At 37.4% G+C, this 20,674-nt stretch overlaps 2 protein-coding genes across 2 annotated transcripts in view; both read right to left on the bottom strand.

The window, feature by feature from the left end:
- Positions 1-3,937: 3,937 nt before the first annotated feature.
- COX7B2 (cytochrome c oxidase subunit 7B2) lies at positions 3,938-4,302 on the bottom strand. The gene has a single exon (XM_060012611.1). It carries the CDS (start codon positions 4,300-4,302, stop codon positions 4,057-4,059), a length of 246 nt encoding a protein of 81 aa, XP_059868594.1. The 3' UTR covers positions 3,938-4,056.
- Positions 4,292-20,674, bottom strand: part of GABRA4 (gamma-aminobutyric acid type A receptor subunit alpha4) — a 256,407-nt gene continuing 240,024 nt past the window's right edge. Inside the window, exon 10 of the mRNA XM_060012610.1 lies at positions 4,292-4,361. The gene's annotated coding sequence lies outside the window, so the exon portion shown is untranslated. The remainder of the gene's footprint in view (positions 4,362-20,674) is intronic.

Raw genomic sequence — 20,674 nt, 5'->3', positions numbered from 1 at the left:
TGCACACTCCACACACACACACACACACACACACACACACACTCGCACGCATGCGGGCACATGCTTACACATACATATATAAACCTAAAGAGGTAGGCTTTAATCCTCACTTCAAATCAGAAAATATTCAGGGTGAAGGTAAGAAAGAAAGAAATTGCCATTTTAAAATATAGTACTCATTGCATGCCTCATGCATTCCCTATATCCACTTCCTTGTTGATATACTCTCCTGATAATGTTTTTCACCCCCATGGTTTTCACAACAATCTAGATAGCTCCCTATCTTCTCTAGCTCCAGATTGAATCCTTCTCCAGAACTTTCAACCTGTAAACTTGAAGAAAGACTAACAGACAGTGTAACTTGGAAGTAAAAGAACATATTCTAAAGCTTGACTCCAGGCTCCACTGTTTACAAGTTTTGTGTTTGGGAAGGTTTCATGTCACTCCAAACCTAGGATTTATAGGTTTGTAAACCATTTGACCAAGAAAGAAAGAATTCAGATCTGGTTCTACAAAATATGCTGGCCATACCTGAAAGCAGAAAGCTTCAGTAATACAGCTTAATTCCAAATTGGCCCTGAGGAAGGGAAATCTTCCTGGTGGGCAGTACATGAAATAGTACAGAGTTGTTGCTTGGGCCAGAGGTACAACTGTATACCAAGCCACAGATGCCAGCTAATGGCTTGGCAGGCTGGGCAGGGAATTAGAAGGAACACTACTGGAAAACTGGTGACAAGCATGGGAATGGATTCTGTGAACAGACTACTCTAAATGAGCACAGAGTAGGAAGATATTCAGGTTCCATATAAATACTCACCAAAAGGATACTCAGCAGAGGAGTATCTTAATACTCCGATGGACAAGATGACCCCTTCTTACGGCTATCACTCTCCTTCTCAGCCACCCTGTGCTTTCACAATGGCTCAGAGACAAAGTGGTCATCACAGCAGGGATGGAGATTATGTGTGTGCTCAACAACACGGACTTGCACTCATCAAGGTTAGTCTGGCTATAGTCACTGTTGAGTGCCCAATCTACCAAACGTACAGACCAACACTGCACCTCCATTGGCACTATTCCTTGGAGGAAGGAAGGGAATCATCAGTGCCAGGTTGATTTCATTAGACCATTTCCATCACAGAAAAGGCAATACTTTGTTCTCACTTTAATACACACTTAGTAACAATGTAGATTTACTTTCTCTCCCTGTGACTTTCCTGTGAATACCATCATCCATGAATTTACAAAATGTCTTAATTACTACCATGGTATGCGACACAGCACTGATTCTGACCAAGAAGCTTATTTTTTTATAATAAAAAGCAAATAATGTATAGTAATGGGCTTATGCTTATGGGAGTCACTGATCTTACCATGTATCCCATCACTGATAAAATGGTACAATGGCCTTGTGAAGTGTTAGTGACTGCGACAGCTGGGTAACACCACCTTGCCAGGCTGAGGTAATGTCTTCTAAGATGTTGGACATCCTGTAAATAACCAACAGATATATAGTGCTATTTTCCTAGAGGTGAGATTTACAGGTCTGGGAATCAAGAGGTGGAGATCAGACTGGCTTCTTCACAATTACCCCTAGCAACACACTAGAGAAGTATTTGTTTCCTGTCCCTATAACTTTGAGCTTTGCTGGTCTAGAAGTCTTAGGCTTTCATTAGAGATCACAGCAATGGTTCCATTAAACTGGAAGTTGAGAGTGCAACACTGCCATGGATAAAGGGTCTTTGTGATGTCCTCCTTTGGGGATAGGATTAGTTTTAAGAGAGAAAGTTGCATCATGTTAGGTGAAAGCCTATTTTTGCTACTGTCTTTTTTTGAAATATAGGTACAGTTAGGAAAGATGTGCACTGATGTCAAGTTGACAAGGGGTGGATTACTGTGGCTTTCTAAATGTCAACTTAGCCAGGCTTGAACTGCTTTTTCCAGAATTCCCTCCTCTCTATGGTTTCAGGTTAGGATTGGCCACAAGAGAGAATGCATGCGATAGGGATGGTGGACATGAACCAGCATCCATTTTACACTTGGAAGGCTGGTGTAGAACAGCAGCCCTGCGCTGCAGCAGCTTGTGTATGCTGCTACTGACCTTCCGGCTTGATTGATAAGAAACAGCACCTGGGCCTATAGCTACTTTAACTCCTACCAGTTCTTCTCCAGCTCTTCTGAGTCCTGAGCAAGGTGAATGTGTAGTTCCACAGAGAAGGGCACCAGCTTCTCCCATAAGTCATCCATGTCATCTTAGTTAGAGACAGTGAGAAACAGGCACAGGTTCCAGTTTACAGTCATGATCCCAGTGCATCCTTCTCAATTCCCATTGGCCCTGGCTCTCCCTTACTTCATGTTCAGTTTTCCTGCTTTACTGTGAACATATTTAGTACCAGATACAAAGGCAACAGTCCTGCAAAAACTTCTCTACTAGCTCTCACAGCTGTATTAGTTTTAATTCCCCAAATCAATCCTATATTCTATACTATTCACACTGCTTCTGCCTCTCTGATTAAATCCTGACTGAGATAATTACTATAAAGAATATCCAAAAATAATTCTACAAATGACTAAGACAAACAATTGAATAGAAAAATGGCAAAAGCAACAAATAAAAAGGTCAGGGCTTCCCTGGTGGCAGAGTGGTTAAGAATCCACCTGCCAACACAGGGTCATGGGTTCGAGCCCTTCTCTGGGAGGATCCCACATGCCACAGAGCAGTTGCCTGTGTGCCACAACTACTGAGCCTGCACTCTAGAGCCTGCGAGCCACAACTACTGAGCCCATGTGCCTCAACTACTGAAGTCCGCATGCCTAGAGCCCATGCTCCACAACAAGAGAAGTCAACGCAATGAGAAACCCATGCACCGCAATGAAGAGTAGCGCCCACTCGCCACAACTAGAGAAAGCCCACAAGCAGCAACGAGGACCCAACGCAGCCAAAAATAAAATAAATTAATTAATCAAAAAAAAAGAATGATTAAAAAAAAAAAAAAAAGGTCATATACACAAAAACCCCAAAACACAAAAAGCTAACACAAGATGTTTGACCTGATCAGTAATCGGGGAAGCATAAATTAAAATATGAGCTATTGTTTCACGCTCATCAAAGTAGCAAATATTAAAGTGCATGAAAACTCTTAAGAGTGAGTTTGGATGTGGAACAAGAGGAGGTTGTACACATTGCTGGTGAGAATGTAACCACTTTGGGGAATAACTTAGCAATACTGATAAAGCTGAAAATGAGCATTGCCTAAGACCTATAAATTATACACCTAGGAACATGTCTTTTATCCAGAGAATAATGATATCTCTATATATTTGAGCTTGAGGAACAGTACACTTACCCTGAAGCTGATCATTCAGGAGTAGGAGGTGGTCTCCGCTGCCAACTCTGATAAGTCACCCATAAGATAGTCCCAATTATCCTTGACTTGAGGCACTCATGTCCTTGTAAAATGGGGAGTCACGGTGTTTTGAAAAGAGGAGTGATATTACTAAACTAATTTAAAAAAAAAAGATCATTGTCACTGTTGTGCTTAAAAAAGACTGTGTGTGACTGCGTTGGGGGGGGTTCAGGGCAGGCTTGACGATCATCAAGTATAAAGGAAAGGAGACTGGCTAGAGAGTTTTTATAATAATCCCAGGAAAAGCATAGTGGTTCAGGTCAGGGAAGGAAAGATAAAGGATGTGAAAAATGGTCAATTATGAATATGTTTTTAAGAAAGATTCAATAGGATTTGCCAAACAATTAAATTAATTTGTTAAGTACCTATGTGTGTATGTCCACTGAAAGATACCTAGCAGAAATCATTAAGCCAGAAAAATACATGCTTCCTTAATTCTACTTTCAAATATTTATTATTCATAATCCCCTGTAATCTATACCCACTGCTACTGCCTTGCTTTCAGGCACTATAATGACTATTTTCAGAGACTTTTTAATGTTTTCAAATGCATTTTATTTCTTCGATTATGCTATATTTCAATGCACAGCAGAGTACTGAAATGACAAGCTGACTTTGAGACACTTGTGTATTACAGTAACTGTGATGCTTACTCATCATTCCACTCTTTTGGGGTGGTTCTGCCAACAGGGGAGGGGTTCCATTTTATTCCAACCTGTGTGGCTGTAAACACCCACACAACAACACAGAAAGCGGTTCCACCGGCTAGTATAATATCACCATATTTGTCATGAAAATCTGGTGAGTGTTTTGAGTGGCTCTGTCTTGCCCTCATTTGCTGAATGCTTCGAATCCTGAGGCTACTTAGTGCATTTCTGACCAAGGGAAACATCATGGAGGTATGACAGAACTGCAGTTGATTGAAGCTGCTGGTCTATTTCCTTGCAAAGAAACCTGCAAAAACAAAAGATAGGCGATGACATCTGATCCACGTTTAATTCTTCTCACTTTAAAGGTTTCACCCACACCACGTCTTGCAGTGTGGCCAGGCAGGTAAATTTTGACATCATGATGTCTGGAGTTGAGTCTTAGCTCTGCCACTGATTAGCTATGTGAACTTGCGCAGTTAGTTAACCCACTGATTAGAGAAATTTTCCATCTTGCTGAACTCCGCATGACTTACTTCTACAATAAATTTTGTGTTATCTAGGAGCCTTAAGCCTATTACCCAAAGAACTGAAGCTATAGATTCTAATAACCATATGAAAGCATAAAAAAGGAAAATTCAATGGCAAACTGAGACAACAATGTCCAGCTGATAAAATGGCTAAAATGCCAACATGCCCCACTACTCCAGTGACCTGCCTATGCCTACTATAAACTCTGGTTTCAGTCAGAATTACAAGGCATTCACAGGGTATGTCATACCACCTCCTCTTCTTCTTGCTCCTTTTCTCCATTCCTTTTAACCTCCTTCCCATTTCTCATTTCTACCAGTACTTCTTGCCTTGCACTTTCCTACAGATGAAATTCTACTTGCCTTTTAAATCCCAGTCTAAAAGCCACTGTTTCTGTGAAGTCCTTTCGAAACCTCCCTAGGCTGAATAAGCCAACTCTTCTCTGAGCTTCTACACTTTTATAACCCTTCTTTCACACCATGTGACATGATGCATTCGGTTTATCATTCTTAAAAACAATTTTTTTAGAGTAGTTTTAGGTTCACAACAATATTGAATGGAAAGCACAGAGTCTCCATGTAATTCCTGACTCCATACATGCATGCCTTCTCCATTCTGTACCAGAGTAACATTTGTTATATTTGTTACAATCAATGAACCTAATTACAGTCTTTTATCATATATGTCTTTTGCAAATGTTTTCTTCCAGCTTGTGGCTTGTCTTGTCATTCTCTTGAGGAATTATCTTTACATTCTCCTCCAATAGTCTGCAAAATCTTCAAGATCAAAAGATGTAATTTTGCATACACAATAGCTGACACAAAAGCAAAGAAAGAACATTTCTGAGCTAATCTGAAATATAAATGGACGTTGGTATCCTCATAAGAAGTTAAAACCAACTGAGAACAAGCCAAAAAAATCATGAAATCGGATGTACATGTCCATAATAGCCCTAATAATTCTTTTTTTAAACAGATAATTATACTGAACAAGAGATATAGAAGCAGAAACACATGGAGGAGTTCTTTCCGTCAACGTCTCTTCTCAGTGCAAGCTGTCAAACAGTGCTCAGTCTCTAGCAATGACATATGTTAACTGTGGCCCAAATGCAGGCAGCATGGATACAAAAGGGCCTGAGGTCAGTACTTGTAAACTTATAACTGCTCACTGAGATTTGCAAACGCAAATGATTTTATTCCCAACTTAGAAAACAAGACCCTAAGGTTCTCTTTTATTTCCTACCAGATGGTAAAGTGGTACTTTTCATGATTGTGACAAACAGGACTAAAACAGAACCAAATGCATTTCCTCTAAGGTTCCAAACATTCAAAGTTCTTTCCTGTTAGTCATGAATCTCTTCACCAAAAGGCACTACAGGTTTAATTTGAATTGAATTCAGAGAGTTGGTTGAAAGTGAAATGGATCAGAGTATGACAGGTGCAGCCTTAATCCAGTACAAAAGCACTTGTGCCACACATAGCTTTCAGTCTTTAGGAAGGCACAGAACCAGAGAATAATTTGTGATAATAGGGATCTCTTGTGGATCATCAACTCATGCCTGCTGCTTTATGACAAATTGGTTTCATTATTCCTATCCTTTCAATGTTAAGTTGAAGCTCAAATACTTTGTCTCTAGTGACAATGATCGCATCCCTTTGTAGATTAGTTCATCCTCTGGCTATTCCCATATCTGTGAACATTTTCTTTGCCATCTAAGTCTGAATTTGCTTGTACCAATGTATCCATTATTAAGAATTTTTTTATTAGGAATGCCTTCTGTAGTACCTTTGATCTATTTTTGTTTATAAAACACATGTAAGAGCTAGAAACCCACTGATTAGAGAAATTTTCTATCTTGCTGAACTCCACATGACTTACTTCTACAATAAATTTTGTGTTATCTAGGAGCCTTAAGCCTATTACCCAAAGAACTGAAGCTATAGATTCTAATAACCATATGAAAGCATAAAAAAGGTAAATTCAATAATATAATGCAGGTAAAGAAAATGCTTCTCAAAGTGGATGCTTTCTGATGAAAACCACCTACAAAGAGAAGGAAGAAGACAGATTTCTCTAAGTAATAAGAACAAAGCAGAGGTTCTCTCATGCCTGTGGCAATAAAAGAAAAGAAATATGTTCTGAATAAATATAAATAGTTAAAGGGAGTGAAGTAGCCTATGAGGATGAAAAGGAAAGACTGATTGTCTCATCTACTTTATACAGCAATGCTGAAGCTCAGTTCAGGAAAAATAATTAATACCGGACCTGAATCTAATGGCGATAGGGAGGTATACAGATTTGAAGCTTCACTGGTAACAATAATAATTTTAAATCACTAAAGTCCATAAAAAGAAGTAAAGCATAATGCAGGAAGGAAACTAATACTTATTATATATGCTTGTTTGCCAAACATCATGCCAGAATTTTGCACATCTGCAAAAAGAATGTGAGATGGTGATTATCTCCATTTTACACACAAGAACAAATGACAAGATGTGAACTCAAGTCCTATGATTCTAAATCCAGTGCATTTTTCAACTATGTCATGTTTTCTTAAAGTATGTTCAATTCCAAGCATTGGAAACAAACAAACATACAAAGAAACAAAAAGCAATGTGGTTACCAGAGATGGGTCTTTAGTTGAAAATGTTTCACTTCAGTTTACTATATATTTATGGAGTGACTACTGGCATGGCAGGGCCTGGTCTGGGTGCTATTGGTACCACCCCTACTCTTATGGTAGTTCATGGTAGAGGGAGGGGATGGATAGAGCACTGTTATAAGGGAGGAGACAAGGCTACAGAAGAGCACAGGGTGCCCTTAATCCACAGAGGAGAGGTACATTTCAACCTGGGGTTCTAGGAATGGTTTTACAGGAAATGACACCTAGGTTAGATCTTGAAGGATGGTTAAGAAACATAAAACACAAAACTGGTGGGGAAAAAAACACGTAGACCAAGTAGCACAAGCGAAAGCACAGACAGCTGAAATAGTATGGGGGCAGGGCAGCCTGATGAGCTCAGTAACAATAAGTAATAAGTGCTGAAGCAGCAAATGCCCACAGATGAGCCTGGAGGGATGAGAAAAGGACCACAACGGACACTGAGGACTTCATATGCCTTGCTGTGGCATCTGGACTCGATTCTGTAAGTCAGTGTTTCCTGTTGTTGAGAAAACCATGCTCAAACTCAAAGCCTTTTATGTGAGTTAACAAAGAGAATTCTTAATTCTGTGATTTTTCCCTTCACAATAATATAAAGAAATACAAGAAAATAATATTCAACTATTCTTTGTTGAATAGTTTGATTCATTTTTAATTTGAAAATTTGTTTTGGTTTCATAGTTGTGTTAAGCTTTAAGCATAAAGAGGATGAATTTGATTTTATGTTTACACATATATAAGTGATTTTATAATCAAATAATTTAAGATGATACAAGTTGAGATGAAATAATGTTTCCTCTTTAAAAAGATGCCATATGTATACCCAGAGAAAACCATAATTCAAAAAGACACATGCATCCCAATGTTCATTGCAGCACTATTTACAATCGCCAGGACATGGAAGCAACCTAAATGCCCATCAACAGACGAATGGATAAAGAAGACGTGGCACGTATATACAATGGAATATTACTCAGCCATAAAAAGGAACGAAATTGAATCATTTGTAGAGACGTGGATGGATCTAGAGACTGTCATACAGAGTGAAGTAAGTCAGAAAGAGAAAAACAAATATCATATATTAACGCATATATGTGCAACCTAGAAAAATGGTACAGATGAACCAGTTTGCAGGGCAGAAATAGAGACATAGATGTAGAGAACAAACGTATGGACACCAAGGGGGGAAAGGGGGTGGTGGTGGTGGGATGAATTGGGCGATTGGGATTAACATGTATACACTGATGTATATAAAATGGATAACTAGTAAGAACCTGCTGTATAAAAAAATAAATAAAATAAAATTCAAAAAAAAAAGATGCCATATGTAATCCACATTTGAGAAACATTCTTATAGGTGAGGAGAAACTACTGATTGGTTTAATCAGGAAAAGGCTGAGGTGGGAAAAAATCTGGAGGAAAAAATTAAGTGTTTATTTCAATGGTTTATCAAAAAGATGATGAGGATCTGAATTAAGTACTGATAACAGACAGAGAGGAGACAGAATTGAGAAATATTAGGAAAAGAAAATCATACTGATTTGGAAAATAAGTTACTCTAAGCAAATTGTGTATTCTATTCACTTAGCCTCTGCATTAAGATTATGACCAAAACTCTGTCTCAATTTCTGTTAAAAATCAGCAGACATTGACACTGTAGCTTTTAGCTGATCCCAGGGAATTAGAGTTTGGGTGATTTAGATACAGAATGCAGAAAGGTCAAAGGAAACGTAATTGAGGTGTGCTAGGAATGACAGGTCTAGATACGTGAGTAGAAGAAAGAGGAGGAATCCTTAAAAGATTTACTGTATGGTCCTAACGGGGGAAAAAAAAATTTCATCCAGTCTAAGTATAGCCTAACATGGACCAATAAATGACCTGCTTAGCTATGATATAAGGCTTTCTATCTAATTTCAGGAAGAAAATTGGAAACTGTGTCCTACTCCTCAAATGTGTTCAGATAGTACTGTTAAGTATCTCACAGGGAGATAATGCTCAAGAAGCAATCAATACCGAGCTTTCCCAACCTGGACACTATTGATATTGTGGTCCAAGCAATTCTCTGTTGTGGGTGGATGTCCTGTGCCTTGCAGGGGGTTTAGTAGCATCCCTTCCTCTATACACCACATACCAGTAGTACTTCTTTCTCTTTAGTTGTGACACCAAAAATCTATCTCCAGACATTTGCCAAATGTCACTTGTGGAGCAAAATCATTCCCTGTTGTGTACAGAGAATTCCACTGTCATATACAGAGTAAAGTGTCTCATCACTTCTCCCACAATCTTCTAAATAGCATTGTTCTATTCAATACAGAAGGCTTAAATTCTAAGAAAATACATTCCCTACTATGGGATGCATGAAGGTTGCCCAACAATATTTTTTTTCCTGAACTAATCTCAATTTTTCAAATTTTTTGTGCAGTATAACTTAGATGAATCACTTAATCTATCTAGGCATCTGCTTCCTCATCCATAAAATTAAAAAGTGGAACTAATTTAGCTTTTCCCAAACCTGCCTGATCCTAAGAGTTATTTGGACTCTTTGTTACAAAATGTAGATTCCTGGGCTCCATGTCAAATGTATTGTAACAGAGTATCCAGGGGAGTAGCCTGAGAATCTATATTTTTTTAAACAAGTTCTCAGGAGAGTCTTGTCATCAGACAAGTTTATGGAACACTGAATCAGATAATCTCTAAGGTCCTATCCAGCTCTAATACTCTAGACCTTTCAAAGAGAAAAACATTTTAGGAAGACCATTTATTCTTTTAGGCCACTGAAAGAGTACAGTAGTAATTGAATTCACCACCATGGTAATTTAGAAAGCAGTACCCGAGTAACCTGAAAGAGTTATAGGGACCCCCTGGGAATAAGTTAGTCAACAGAAACATTTGGCGGCATTTAAAAACATTAAAAGCACTACTAACACTGGTGTTCTGCTGTATAACGAATGATACACTTTCAAAGCTAAGGCTCCTAGACTCCATTACTCAACTGTAACATCTTTATTTCCACCTTTTATTTCTACTCTTCTTTGACAGCTTCAGAACAACAGAAAACAAGAAACAGTAAAAAGGCAATCTTCTTGAAATGAAATGCACCTAACCTGCAGTGTCTTCCGTTCATTTATGTATTTCTCAGAAAAGTAGGTTGCTCAAGGAGGGATTAAGTGTACATGGAGCAGTGTCTCCCATCAGGATTACTTAAGCCTTCAGCCTTTTTGTAACAGGAAATCTGGGAACCCTGCACAAGCAATGCTGCTGGTGGAAAAGCTGAAAAATGGTTCTGTTTCAGATGTGATGGTATCATCTCCTGAGTCAATGAATCAATGGACGGTACAGCCATTTGATTAAGGCTGTAGATTATGTCACTTTATTAAGCCTAAAAAGTGACATAACGGACGTTACCTCAACAAATAAACAGGCAGATTACAGCGGTGGATTATTATGCCAGGAGGGAGAAATGACAGAGTGGACAACTCGCGAATCAATGTCCTTAAATGGCACATGTTGCTCCAAGAGTGAAGGGAGATAAGGTATGTACTCTCCCTCAGGTACTGCTTCCCATGGCCACCATGAACAGACTGTTTCTATCCTATATAGAATGCTGAAGGTATTCAATAATGTCCATCCTGGGAATAACCACAGCGTTCATTCAGGCAATTCCTTTTATGAACCTAATTACATTAATGTGGTTCACTCATGAATCCCATTATATTTTTTTAGTCACAAAGTGCTCTCAACTATACTCACTTTTTCCCTTTCTGATAGCTATGTGTAAGAGAACAAAACAATAACAGAGACATTGGGAGCTATTCTCCACGCCACACTGCACGTCAAAGGCATGACTGTTCTCTATTAAACTTTATTTTGTTCTCTATTAAACTTTAGTAGGCCCAGAAAATTTCCTTTGAGCCCATGTTATTTTTACATTACAGGCCATTTCAAATATTGGAAATTACAAGGACTGAATAACAAATCCTTGTTATTTCAAGCAATGTATTAAGTGTTAGAAAGTGGGCTGCTGTGCTTCCTCCCAAAAGATTTTATATTAACTACATTCCATGGCTTGTAGGTTGTGATATAGTCATGTCCAGCTAGAAGAGTCTATTTCAGTGGATCTGGCAAATCAAAACATCTGGATAAATGCATAGCATTTCTCCAACTTAATCTTGGAAAAGAAAGAGATCGTGGTTATAATAAATTCTAGAAACTTTGAAAAGTTTATCCAGAAAATGATATGGAGCCATTGAAAGACATTAGGAACGTGAGTAATGGGGTCAAATTTGCAGCTTAGACATTACTCTGGGGTGGGGAAGAGTTTGCAGGGGAATAATGCAGATGTTAGTGAGTAATAGTAAGCACTTGTACAGTTCACCCAGTCAAGATCTTAAAATGTGCCAGTCCCTTATTTCTGCAGTCATTATATTTCTGCATCCAATCCTTTGTTTTGCAGAGCCAGACCACAATTCTTTTGCACACGCACACAAAGGTGAGAGCCTCTGAGGATCCACCTCAGGCCACTGGAACTCTCAGAACTTGACATATAAACTGGAATGTGAGAATTTATTTTATTAACTTTAAAAAAAGAATATTCCATTCCAGTGACTGGCATACATAATTTATCTTTTAGCTTAACTGGCTTGACACTGATTCCAAATCATGAAGTAACCTTCTATCAGTATTTCCCCAAACACGTGCCTATTTCAGTAGTTCTGTTTGATGCTAGCGGGTGTTATTTATAAAAAGGGCTTCCGTGTCATGTAAGTTTGAGAAATATGCAGGTAACAAAGTCAAATTCTTTTTTACTGAAGTATTTCCCAAACCTCTATGGTGCTAACGCATACAGCGATTCTCTGAGAGGGATACCATGTGGTGCTTTCCAAACTTAGCTGAGCACGCCATGCTTTTTTCCCTCTGGAGCGTATCTCCATATTCGTGTTTTCCAGAACACATTTTGGGGAATACCAAAGGATGTCTCTGTGTTCTCAAGGCTGTTACACCATTGTACTCATTTTAAATTGTTTAATAGTTCCAGGAGGCATTTCACAAACTAAATCACTTCCTTGTGGGGACTCGTAACATATGACTCAGGGAGTACAGAGGGTGTGGTAAGCCTAGGGTATCATAACAATACCCACAGCAATTAACTCTTGCCTTCGTTATGTGAGTCTAACTTTTGCAGTTTTAGTATTTGTGCAGATGTTTTTCTCCTCTCCACATCTACCTTTATTCATTAAATGCTCTATGAGCAGAAAGATTGTACGATTTTTCAGTGGCCATTAGAGTTGCATCAGTGACCCCTTGTTGCATAATTTGAAACTTTCATCTAAACCTTGAAATGAAAATGTACAAGCCATTCTTGTCTTTAAGTATATCACTGATATAGTCATATAAAGTAAAGAAAAAAATAAAATATTTAACTTTTAGATATCTTGAAAGACACGTTTTCCAAGTGTTTCTATTTTTCATGAAAATTGTTTTCAGGTGCTAACCAGAAATTAGGCTAGTAGGGGTCTACTCCAGAAGTTAATTCTGATCAAATCCACATTGGATTGGAATACTTAGTGCTGCAAAATAATACTTTCCCTGTTGTTTCCGAAAATTCCAGATTTTTAAATTTCCTACTTGGACTACCTCTGCCCTCCTAAACTCTGTTCAAAATATATCTGTAAATAAAACCTTTATGAGTAAGGCTTTTGTTATTGCCATCACCTGGGCAACTTATGGAGCATTTGCAGAGAAATTCCATTTGATGAGAAGAGCACTTCACAGCCCTGAAGTAGTAACTGTGTTCACTTTGCGAGTTGGTTTACCAGGCCAGTTCTGTCTTTCAGTATAATTTATTTTTTTCTTTTCACTTTCATAAAATTTTGGAAACTTCTTGAAAACTCTTAACAAGATGTTGGCATTCTACTTTTTGTTTTCTTTTCCATTTAGAATTCACTATTTGGAAGTGAGAAAGACTTTGGCCAGAGGGGCTGACTTTAGTAAACTGATTTTTTTCTTTGTAGATCCTCAGAAGAAACAGTGAGACAGGATGCACTTTGCCAAACCTTGGGGCAGGGTGCCTGCTTTAGTGAACTGATATTTCATTTTAGTTTTTCTTTCAAATTCCTGAGGGAAAAAGGCTAAAGAAGAAAGCAAACCTGAAGGAGGTTACCCATCTAAACACATACAACAGAAATTCAGAACAGGTTCTTCTTTTGAAGTCTTAAGATTTCCAATTAGAATTCTGGTTTCAAAGAGGTTACTTTCAGTTTCTTTAATCTAATGGAGTCTAAAACTTCATAGACTAAAAGGGTATGCTTAAACTAAATTGGCATAATTTAACCATTTGAACATTTGTTAAGGGAGAAGTGAGATTTACATGCAAATAGGCCATAATTTTGATTACACATACAATTTATGCAGCTTAGAACGATAGCTGATGGTGGATCTGTGGGCTTCTTATATAATGTATTTTATCACATTAATTGAATTGTAGATTGAACATCATATTATAATCCTCATAAAAATGTGTTGTTAACGTTACTAAGAAATAATAGCAGATAAGCCTGAGAGACTTCTTTGAGAACAAATGTAGATAATTTATAAGACTGGGTAGACACAAAATAATGAGTTAAGATTGTTAGAATCTAATTGTGTTTTGAATTAATAATATCCAAAGTGAAGCAATTCCCTGCTTTTACTTCATAGTTCATGATTTTGCAGTTTCACCTATAACTTTATAATTTATATTAAAGAGGCAGAGAGAATAACTAGGAATAACTAAGAAAATCTTGGAATTAATACTGGGAAAATAAACCAGAGCCATGCTTCAGAAGCACATGTTCCCTCCAGGACTGGATTTAAGCTAAATTGTGAAAATGTTTCCTTTAAGTATGCCTTATAATCAATGTCACGTATTATGTAAGAGCCTACAAATGGTATTTGCCAAAATATTGGGAAAGTCCCAAAATATTGATACAACATACACCCAGCAGCTAGATGATTCTGGGGATTCCCTACATAAAACATTCATTTATTTAACTGGAGAAAATAGTTTCAGAACAACAACAACAAAAATACCTTAAGCCAAAAGAGCAATTTATATTATGTGAACTGTACACAACGTGAGAATGTGTAGAAGGACACTATTCCATGGAAAATGGGATCTAGTTTCAAACAGCAATTAACGAACCTTGGAAAATTCCTGAGTTTCCATTTTTTTTTCTTGCACCCCATCCAGTTTCCACCTCATCATTCAACATAAATAGATATTACAAAGATAAATAATGGCCCCTCTGTCCCTAAAATGGACATATTAAGTCACTTTTCTTGAATTTTCCACTATAATAATACCAATGACGCACTCTTCCTCTGGATACCTTCTCTTCAATTAGCTTCTATAATATTCCCTTAGTTTTCTTTCTATTTCTATTTCTATGGCTATTTCTTCTTTACAAACTCATCTTTCTGTAACAGGTCCTTAGCGAAGGAGTTCTTCAAGGCTAAGACATAGGTTTGATTTTCACTTTATATTCTCTCTCTCTCTGTCTCTGTCTGTCTCTGTCTGTCTGTCTGTCTGTCTCTCTCTCTCTCTCTCTCTCTCTCTCTCTCTCTCTCTCCCGGTATTCCTAGGCATGCTAATGAACGTTATCATCAAAGGGCAATTAGACGACTCCCAAATTACGTCTCCACATATAAACCCTCTTCTTAGATCCTGGGCAATACATTAAACTGCCTTCTTAACATCTCTCCCAAGATAATTCAAATTCCAAAATAATTCAAACATAATTCAAAGATAATCTGATGTCTAAAAAATCAATAGGCATAAGTGTACAACCATGCCCTTCCACTCTCAAACTTGGTCTTTACCAATGTTCCCCAAACCACTACACATCACTTCCACACATGTAGTTGAGAAAGTTAAGCTCAGAAATCCTTTGTGATACTTTCAATTCCCTTGAAACATTTAATATATCCATTGGCTTCTTTTATTTGTTTACTTTACTTTTATTTTATTTTATTTTTAACATCTTTATTGGAGTAAAATTGCTTTACAATGGTGTGTTACTGTCTGCTGTATAACAAAGCGAATCAGCTATACATATATATATATTCCCATATCTCCTCCCTCTTGCGTCTCCCTCCCACCCTCCCTACCCCACCCCTCTAGGTGGACATAAAGCACCGAGCTGATCTCCCTGGGCTATGCAGCTGGACTATCTCCCTGGGCTATCTATTTTATATTTGGTACTGTATGTAAGTCCATGCCACTCTCGCACTTCGTCCAGCTTACCCTTCCCTCTCCCCGGGTCCTCAAGTTCATTCTCTACATCTGCGTCTTTATTCCTGTCCTACCCCTAGGTTCTTCAGAACCTTTTTTTTTTTTTTAATTCCATATATATGTGTTAGCATATGGTAATTGTTTTTCTCTTTCTTACTTCACTCTGTTTGACAGTCTCTAGGTCCATCCACCTCATTACAAATAACTCAGTTTCTTTTCTTTTTATGGCTGAGAACTATTCCATTGTATATACGTGCCACATCTTCTTTACCTATTCATCTGTCGATGGACACTTAGGTTGCTTCAATGTCGTGGCTATTGTACATAGAGCTGCAACAAACACTGTGGCACATGACTCCTTTTGAATTATGGTTTTCTCTGGGTATATGCCCAGTAGTGGGGTTGCTGGGTCATATGGTAGTTCTATTTTTAGATTTTAAGGAACTTCCATACTGATCTCCATAGTGGCTGCATCAATTTACATTCCCACCAACAGTGCAAGGGGGTTCCCTTTTATCTACACCCTCTCCAGCATTTATTGTTTGTAGACTTTTTGATGATGGCCATTCTGACCAGTGTGAGGTGATACCTCATCGTAGTTTTGGTTTGCATTTCTCTAATGATTAGTGATGCTGAGCATCCTTTCATGTGTTTGTTGGCAATCTGTATATCTACTTTGGAGAAATGCCTATTTAGGTCCTCTGTCCATTCTTGGATTGGGTTGTTTGTTTTTTTGATATTGAGCTGCATGAGCTGCTTATAAATTTTAGAGATTAGTCCTTTGTCAGGTGCTTCATTTGCAAATATTTTCTCCCGTTCTGAGGGTTGTCTTTTCATCTTGTTTATGGTTTCCTTTGCTGTGCAAAAGTTTTTGAGTTTCATTAGGTCCCATTTGTTTATTTTTGTCTTTATTTCCATTTCTCTAGGAGGTGGATCAAAAAGGATCTTGCTGTGATTTATGTCATACAGTGTTCTGCCTATGCTTTCCTCTGAGAGTTTTATAGTGTCTGGACTTACATTTATGTCTTTAATCCATTTTGAGTTTATTTTTGTGTATGGTGTTAGGGAGCGTTCTAATTTCATTCTTTTATATGTAGCTGTCCAGTTTTCCCAGCACCACTTATTGAAGAGGCAGTCTTTTCTCCACTGTATACTCTTGCCTTCTTCATCAAAGATAAGGGGACCACAGGTGCATGGGTTTATCACTGGGCTTTCTATCCTGTTCCAAAGATCTATATTTCTGTTTTTGTGCCAGTATCATACTGTCTTGATTACTGTAGCTTTGTAGTATAGTCTGAAGTACAGGAGCCTGATTCCTCCAGCTCCATTTTTCTTTCTCAAGATTGCTTTGGCTATTCTGGGTCTTTTGTGTTTCCATACAAATTGTGAAATTTTTTGTTCTAGTTCTGTGAAAAATGCCAGTGGTAGTTTGATAGGGATTGCACTGAATCTGTAGATTGCTTTGGGTAGTAGAGTCATTTTCACAATGTTGATTCGTCCAGTCCAAGAACATGGTATATCTCTCCATCTGTTTGTATCATCTTTAATTTTTTTCATCTGTGTCTTATAGTTTTCTGCATACAGGTCTTTTGTCCCCTTAGGTATGTTTATTCCTAGGTATTTTATTCTTTTTGTTGCAATGGTAAATGGGAGTGTTTCCTTAATTTCTCTTTCAGATTTTTCATCATTAGAGTATAGGAATGCAAGAGATTTCTGTGTATTAATTTTGTGTCCTGCTACTTTACCAAATTCATCGATGAGCTCTATTAGCTTTCTGGTAGCCTCTTTAGGATTCTCTATGTATAGTATCATGTCATCTGAAAACAGTGACAGTTTTACTTCTTCTTTTCCGATTGGATTCCTTTTATTTCTTTTACTTCTCTGATTGCTGTGGCTAAAACTTCCCAAACTATGTTGAATAACACTGGTGAGAGTGGCAACCTTGTCTTGTTCCTGATCTTAGTGGAAATGGTTTCAGTTTTTCACCATTGAGAATGATGTTAGCTGTGGGTTAGTCTTATATGGCCTTTATTACGTTGAGGTAAGTTCCCTCTATGCCTACTTTCTGGAGGGTTTTTATCATAAATGGGTGTTGAATTTTGTCGAATGCTTTTTCTCCATCTATTGAGATGATCATATGGTTTTTCTCCTTCAATTTGTTAATATGGTGTATCACATTGATTGATGTGCATATATTTGACAAATCCTTGCATTCCTGGGATAAACCCCACTTGATCATGGGGTTTTTTGATCCTTTTAATTGCTGTTGGATTCTGTTTGCTAGTATTTTGTTGAGGATTTTTGCATCTACATTTATCAGTGATATTGGCCTGTAGTTTTCTTTTTTGTGTGACACCTTTGTCTGGTTTTGGTATCAGGGTGATGGTGGCCTCATAGAATGAGTTTGGGAGTGTTCCTCCCATTTTGGAAGTGTTTGAGAAGGAGAGGTGTTAGCTCTTCTCTAAATGTTTAATAGAATTCACCTGTGAAGCCATCTGGTCCTGGCCTTTGTTTGTTGGAAGATTTTTTAATCACAGTTTCAATTTCAGTGCTTGTAATTGGTCTGTTTATATTTTCTATGTCTTCCTAGTTCAGTCTCAGAAGGTTGTGCTTTTCTAAGTATTTGTCCATTTCTTCCAGGCTGTCCACTTTATTGGCATATAGTCGCTCGTAGTAATCTCTCATGATCCTCTGTATTTCTGCAGTTTCAGTTGTTACTTCTCCTTTTTCACTTCCAATTCTATTAATTTGAGTCTTCTTACTTTTTTTCTTGATGCATCTGGCTAGTGGTTTATCAATTTTGTTTATCTTCTCAAAGAAATTTTCATCCTAAAGACATCTCAAATCCGTTAATTTCTATCTAAAGTGTATCTATCATAGCTCAACTTTTCTTCACATGCTTTCCTTAAATGGCATTCCCACAGCATCTCTGCCATCCCCCGTCTATTCTCCCAACTGCTCATAAGTGATCTCTTTCTGTTTGCTTGGGATTTTGCGTCTTTGTTTCCTCCCTAGCTTTACTGAGGTATAACTGACATATGACATCATGTAAATTTGAGGTGTATAATGTGGTGATCTGATGTATGTATACTTTGTGAAATGATTACAACAATAAAGTTTGCTAATCCATCACCTCACATAGTTATCGTGTGTGTGTGTGTGTGTGTGTGAAAGAGAGAGACAGAGACAGAGACAGAGACAGAGACAGAGACGGAGAGAGATATGAGGGTATTTAAGATCTACTTTCTTAGTAAATTTCAAGTTTACAGTACAATATTGTTAATATGTATAACAAACTATCAATTAGAGTTTCGGAACTTGTAACTGGAAATTTGCACCCCTTAACACACATCTCCCCATCTCCCCCACCCCCTGTCCCTGAAAACCACCAATCTACTCTGTTTCTACAAGATCAGGTGTTTTGTGTGTGGGGTTTTTTTTTTTTTTTTTGATACCACTTATAAGTGAGATCACAGAGAATTTGTCTTTCTTTGTCTGATTTATTTCCCTCAGCATAATGCCCCCTAGGTTTATCCATGTTGTCCCAAATGGCAAGATTTCATTCGTTATGGCTGAATAATATTCCATTATGCATAGATAGATAGATAAATACATACACACATAGATATAGTATAGATATACATGCCACATTTTATTTATGTATTAATTTGTCAACAGACACAGGTTGTTTCCATATCTTGGCTATTGTGAATAATGCTGCAAAAAACGTGGGAGAGTAGATATCTCTTTGAGATACTAATTTTGTTTCTTTTGGATATGTACCCAGAAATGGGATTACTGGATCATGTGTTAGTTTTATTTTTATTTTTTTGAGGAACCTCCATACTGTTTTCCATAATGGCTACCCCAATTTATATTCCCACCAACAGTGCACAAGTATCCCCTTTTCTCCATATCTTCTACAACACTTGGTATCTGTTGTCTTTTTGACAGTAGCCATCCTAACAGGTGTGAGGTGCTATTTCACCATGGTTTTGATTTGCATTTTCCTGATGATTAGTGATGTTGAACACCTTTTCATGTACCTATTGACCATCTGCATATCTTCTTTGGAGAAATGTCTATTCAGGTCCTTTTCCCATTTTCTAATTGTATTATTTGTTTGTTTGTTTACTACTGAGTTGTAAAAGTTCTTTATATATTTTGTATATTAACCCCTTATCAGAAATATGGTTTGCAAATATTTCTCCCATTCCATAGGTAGCCTTTTCATTTTGTTGGTTGTTTCTTTTGCTGTGCAGAATCTTTTCACTTTGATGTAGTTCTACTTGTTTATTTTTGTTTTTGCTGCCTGTGGTTGGGTGTCAAAATTTAAAAACACATTGCCAAGACTAAGAACTAGGAGCTTCTTCTATATGTTTTCTTATAGGTGTTTTACGATTTCAGGTTTTACATTTACGTCTGTAATCCTTTTCAAGTTAAATTTTAAGAGTGGTGCAAGATAGGGGTCTAGTTTAATTCTTTAGTGTGTGGATATCCAGTTTCCCCAATACCATTTATTGAAGAGACTATCATTTCCCCAATGTGTGTTTTTGTTGCCCTTGTCAAAATTAGATGACCACATACATGTGGATTTATTTCTGGCCTCTCTACTCAGTTCCATTGATCTATGTGACTGTTTTTAATGCCAGTACATACTGTTTTGATTACTATAGCTTTGTAATATAGTTTGAAATAAGTAATTGTGATGCTTCCAGTTTTGTTCTTCTTTCTCAAGATTGCTTTGGCTAATTATGGTCCCTATGGTTTCATAAGAATGTTAAGATTATTTTTCTATTTCTTTGAAAAATGCCACTGGTATTTGGTAAGGATTGCATAGACTATATAGATCACTTTGGTAGTATGGACATTTTTACAATATAAGTTCTTCCAATTCATAAACATGTGATATCTTTCCATTTATTTGTGTCTTCCACAATTTCTTTCATCGATGCCATAGTTTTCAGTGTACTGGTCTTTCACCTCCTTGGTTAAATTCATTCCTAGGTATTTTATTGTTTTTAATGATACTGTAAATGTGATTGTTTTATTTCTTTTTCAGATAGTTCATTATTAATGTATAGAAATGCAACTGATTTTTGCATGTTGATTTTATACCCTGCAACTTTACTGAAAATTTTTTTGGTGGATTCTATAG

The sequence above is a fragment of the Delphinus delphis genome, chromosome 5 (genome assembly GCF_949987515.2).
Source record: "Delphinus delphis chromosome 5, mDelDel1.2, whole genome shotgun sequence".
NCBI classification, from domain to species: domain Eukaryota; kingdom Metazoa; phylum Chordata; class Mammalia; order Artiodactyla; family Delphinidae; genus Delphinus; species Delphinus delphis.
This window is presented reverse-complemented; position numbering and strand designations above follow the sequence as displayed.

Bases quoted from the DNA above. Each gene is read 5' to 3' on its own strand.
- COX7B2 (XM_060012611.1), bottom strand. From the start codon at position 4,302: ATGATGTTTCCCTTGGTCAGAAATGCACTAAGTAGCCTCAGGATTCGA.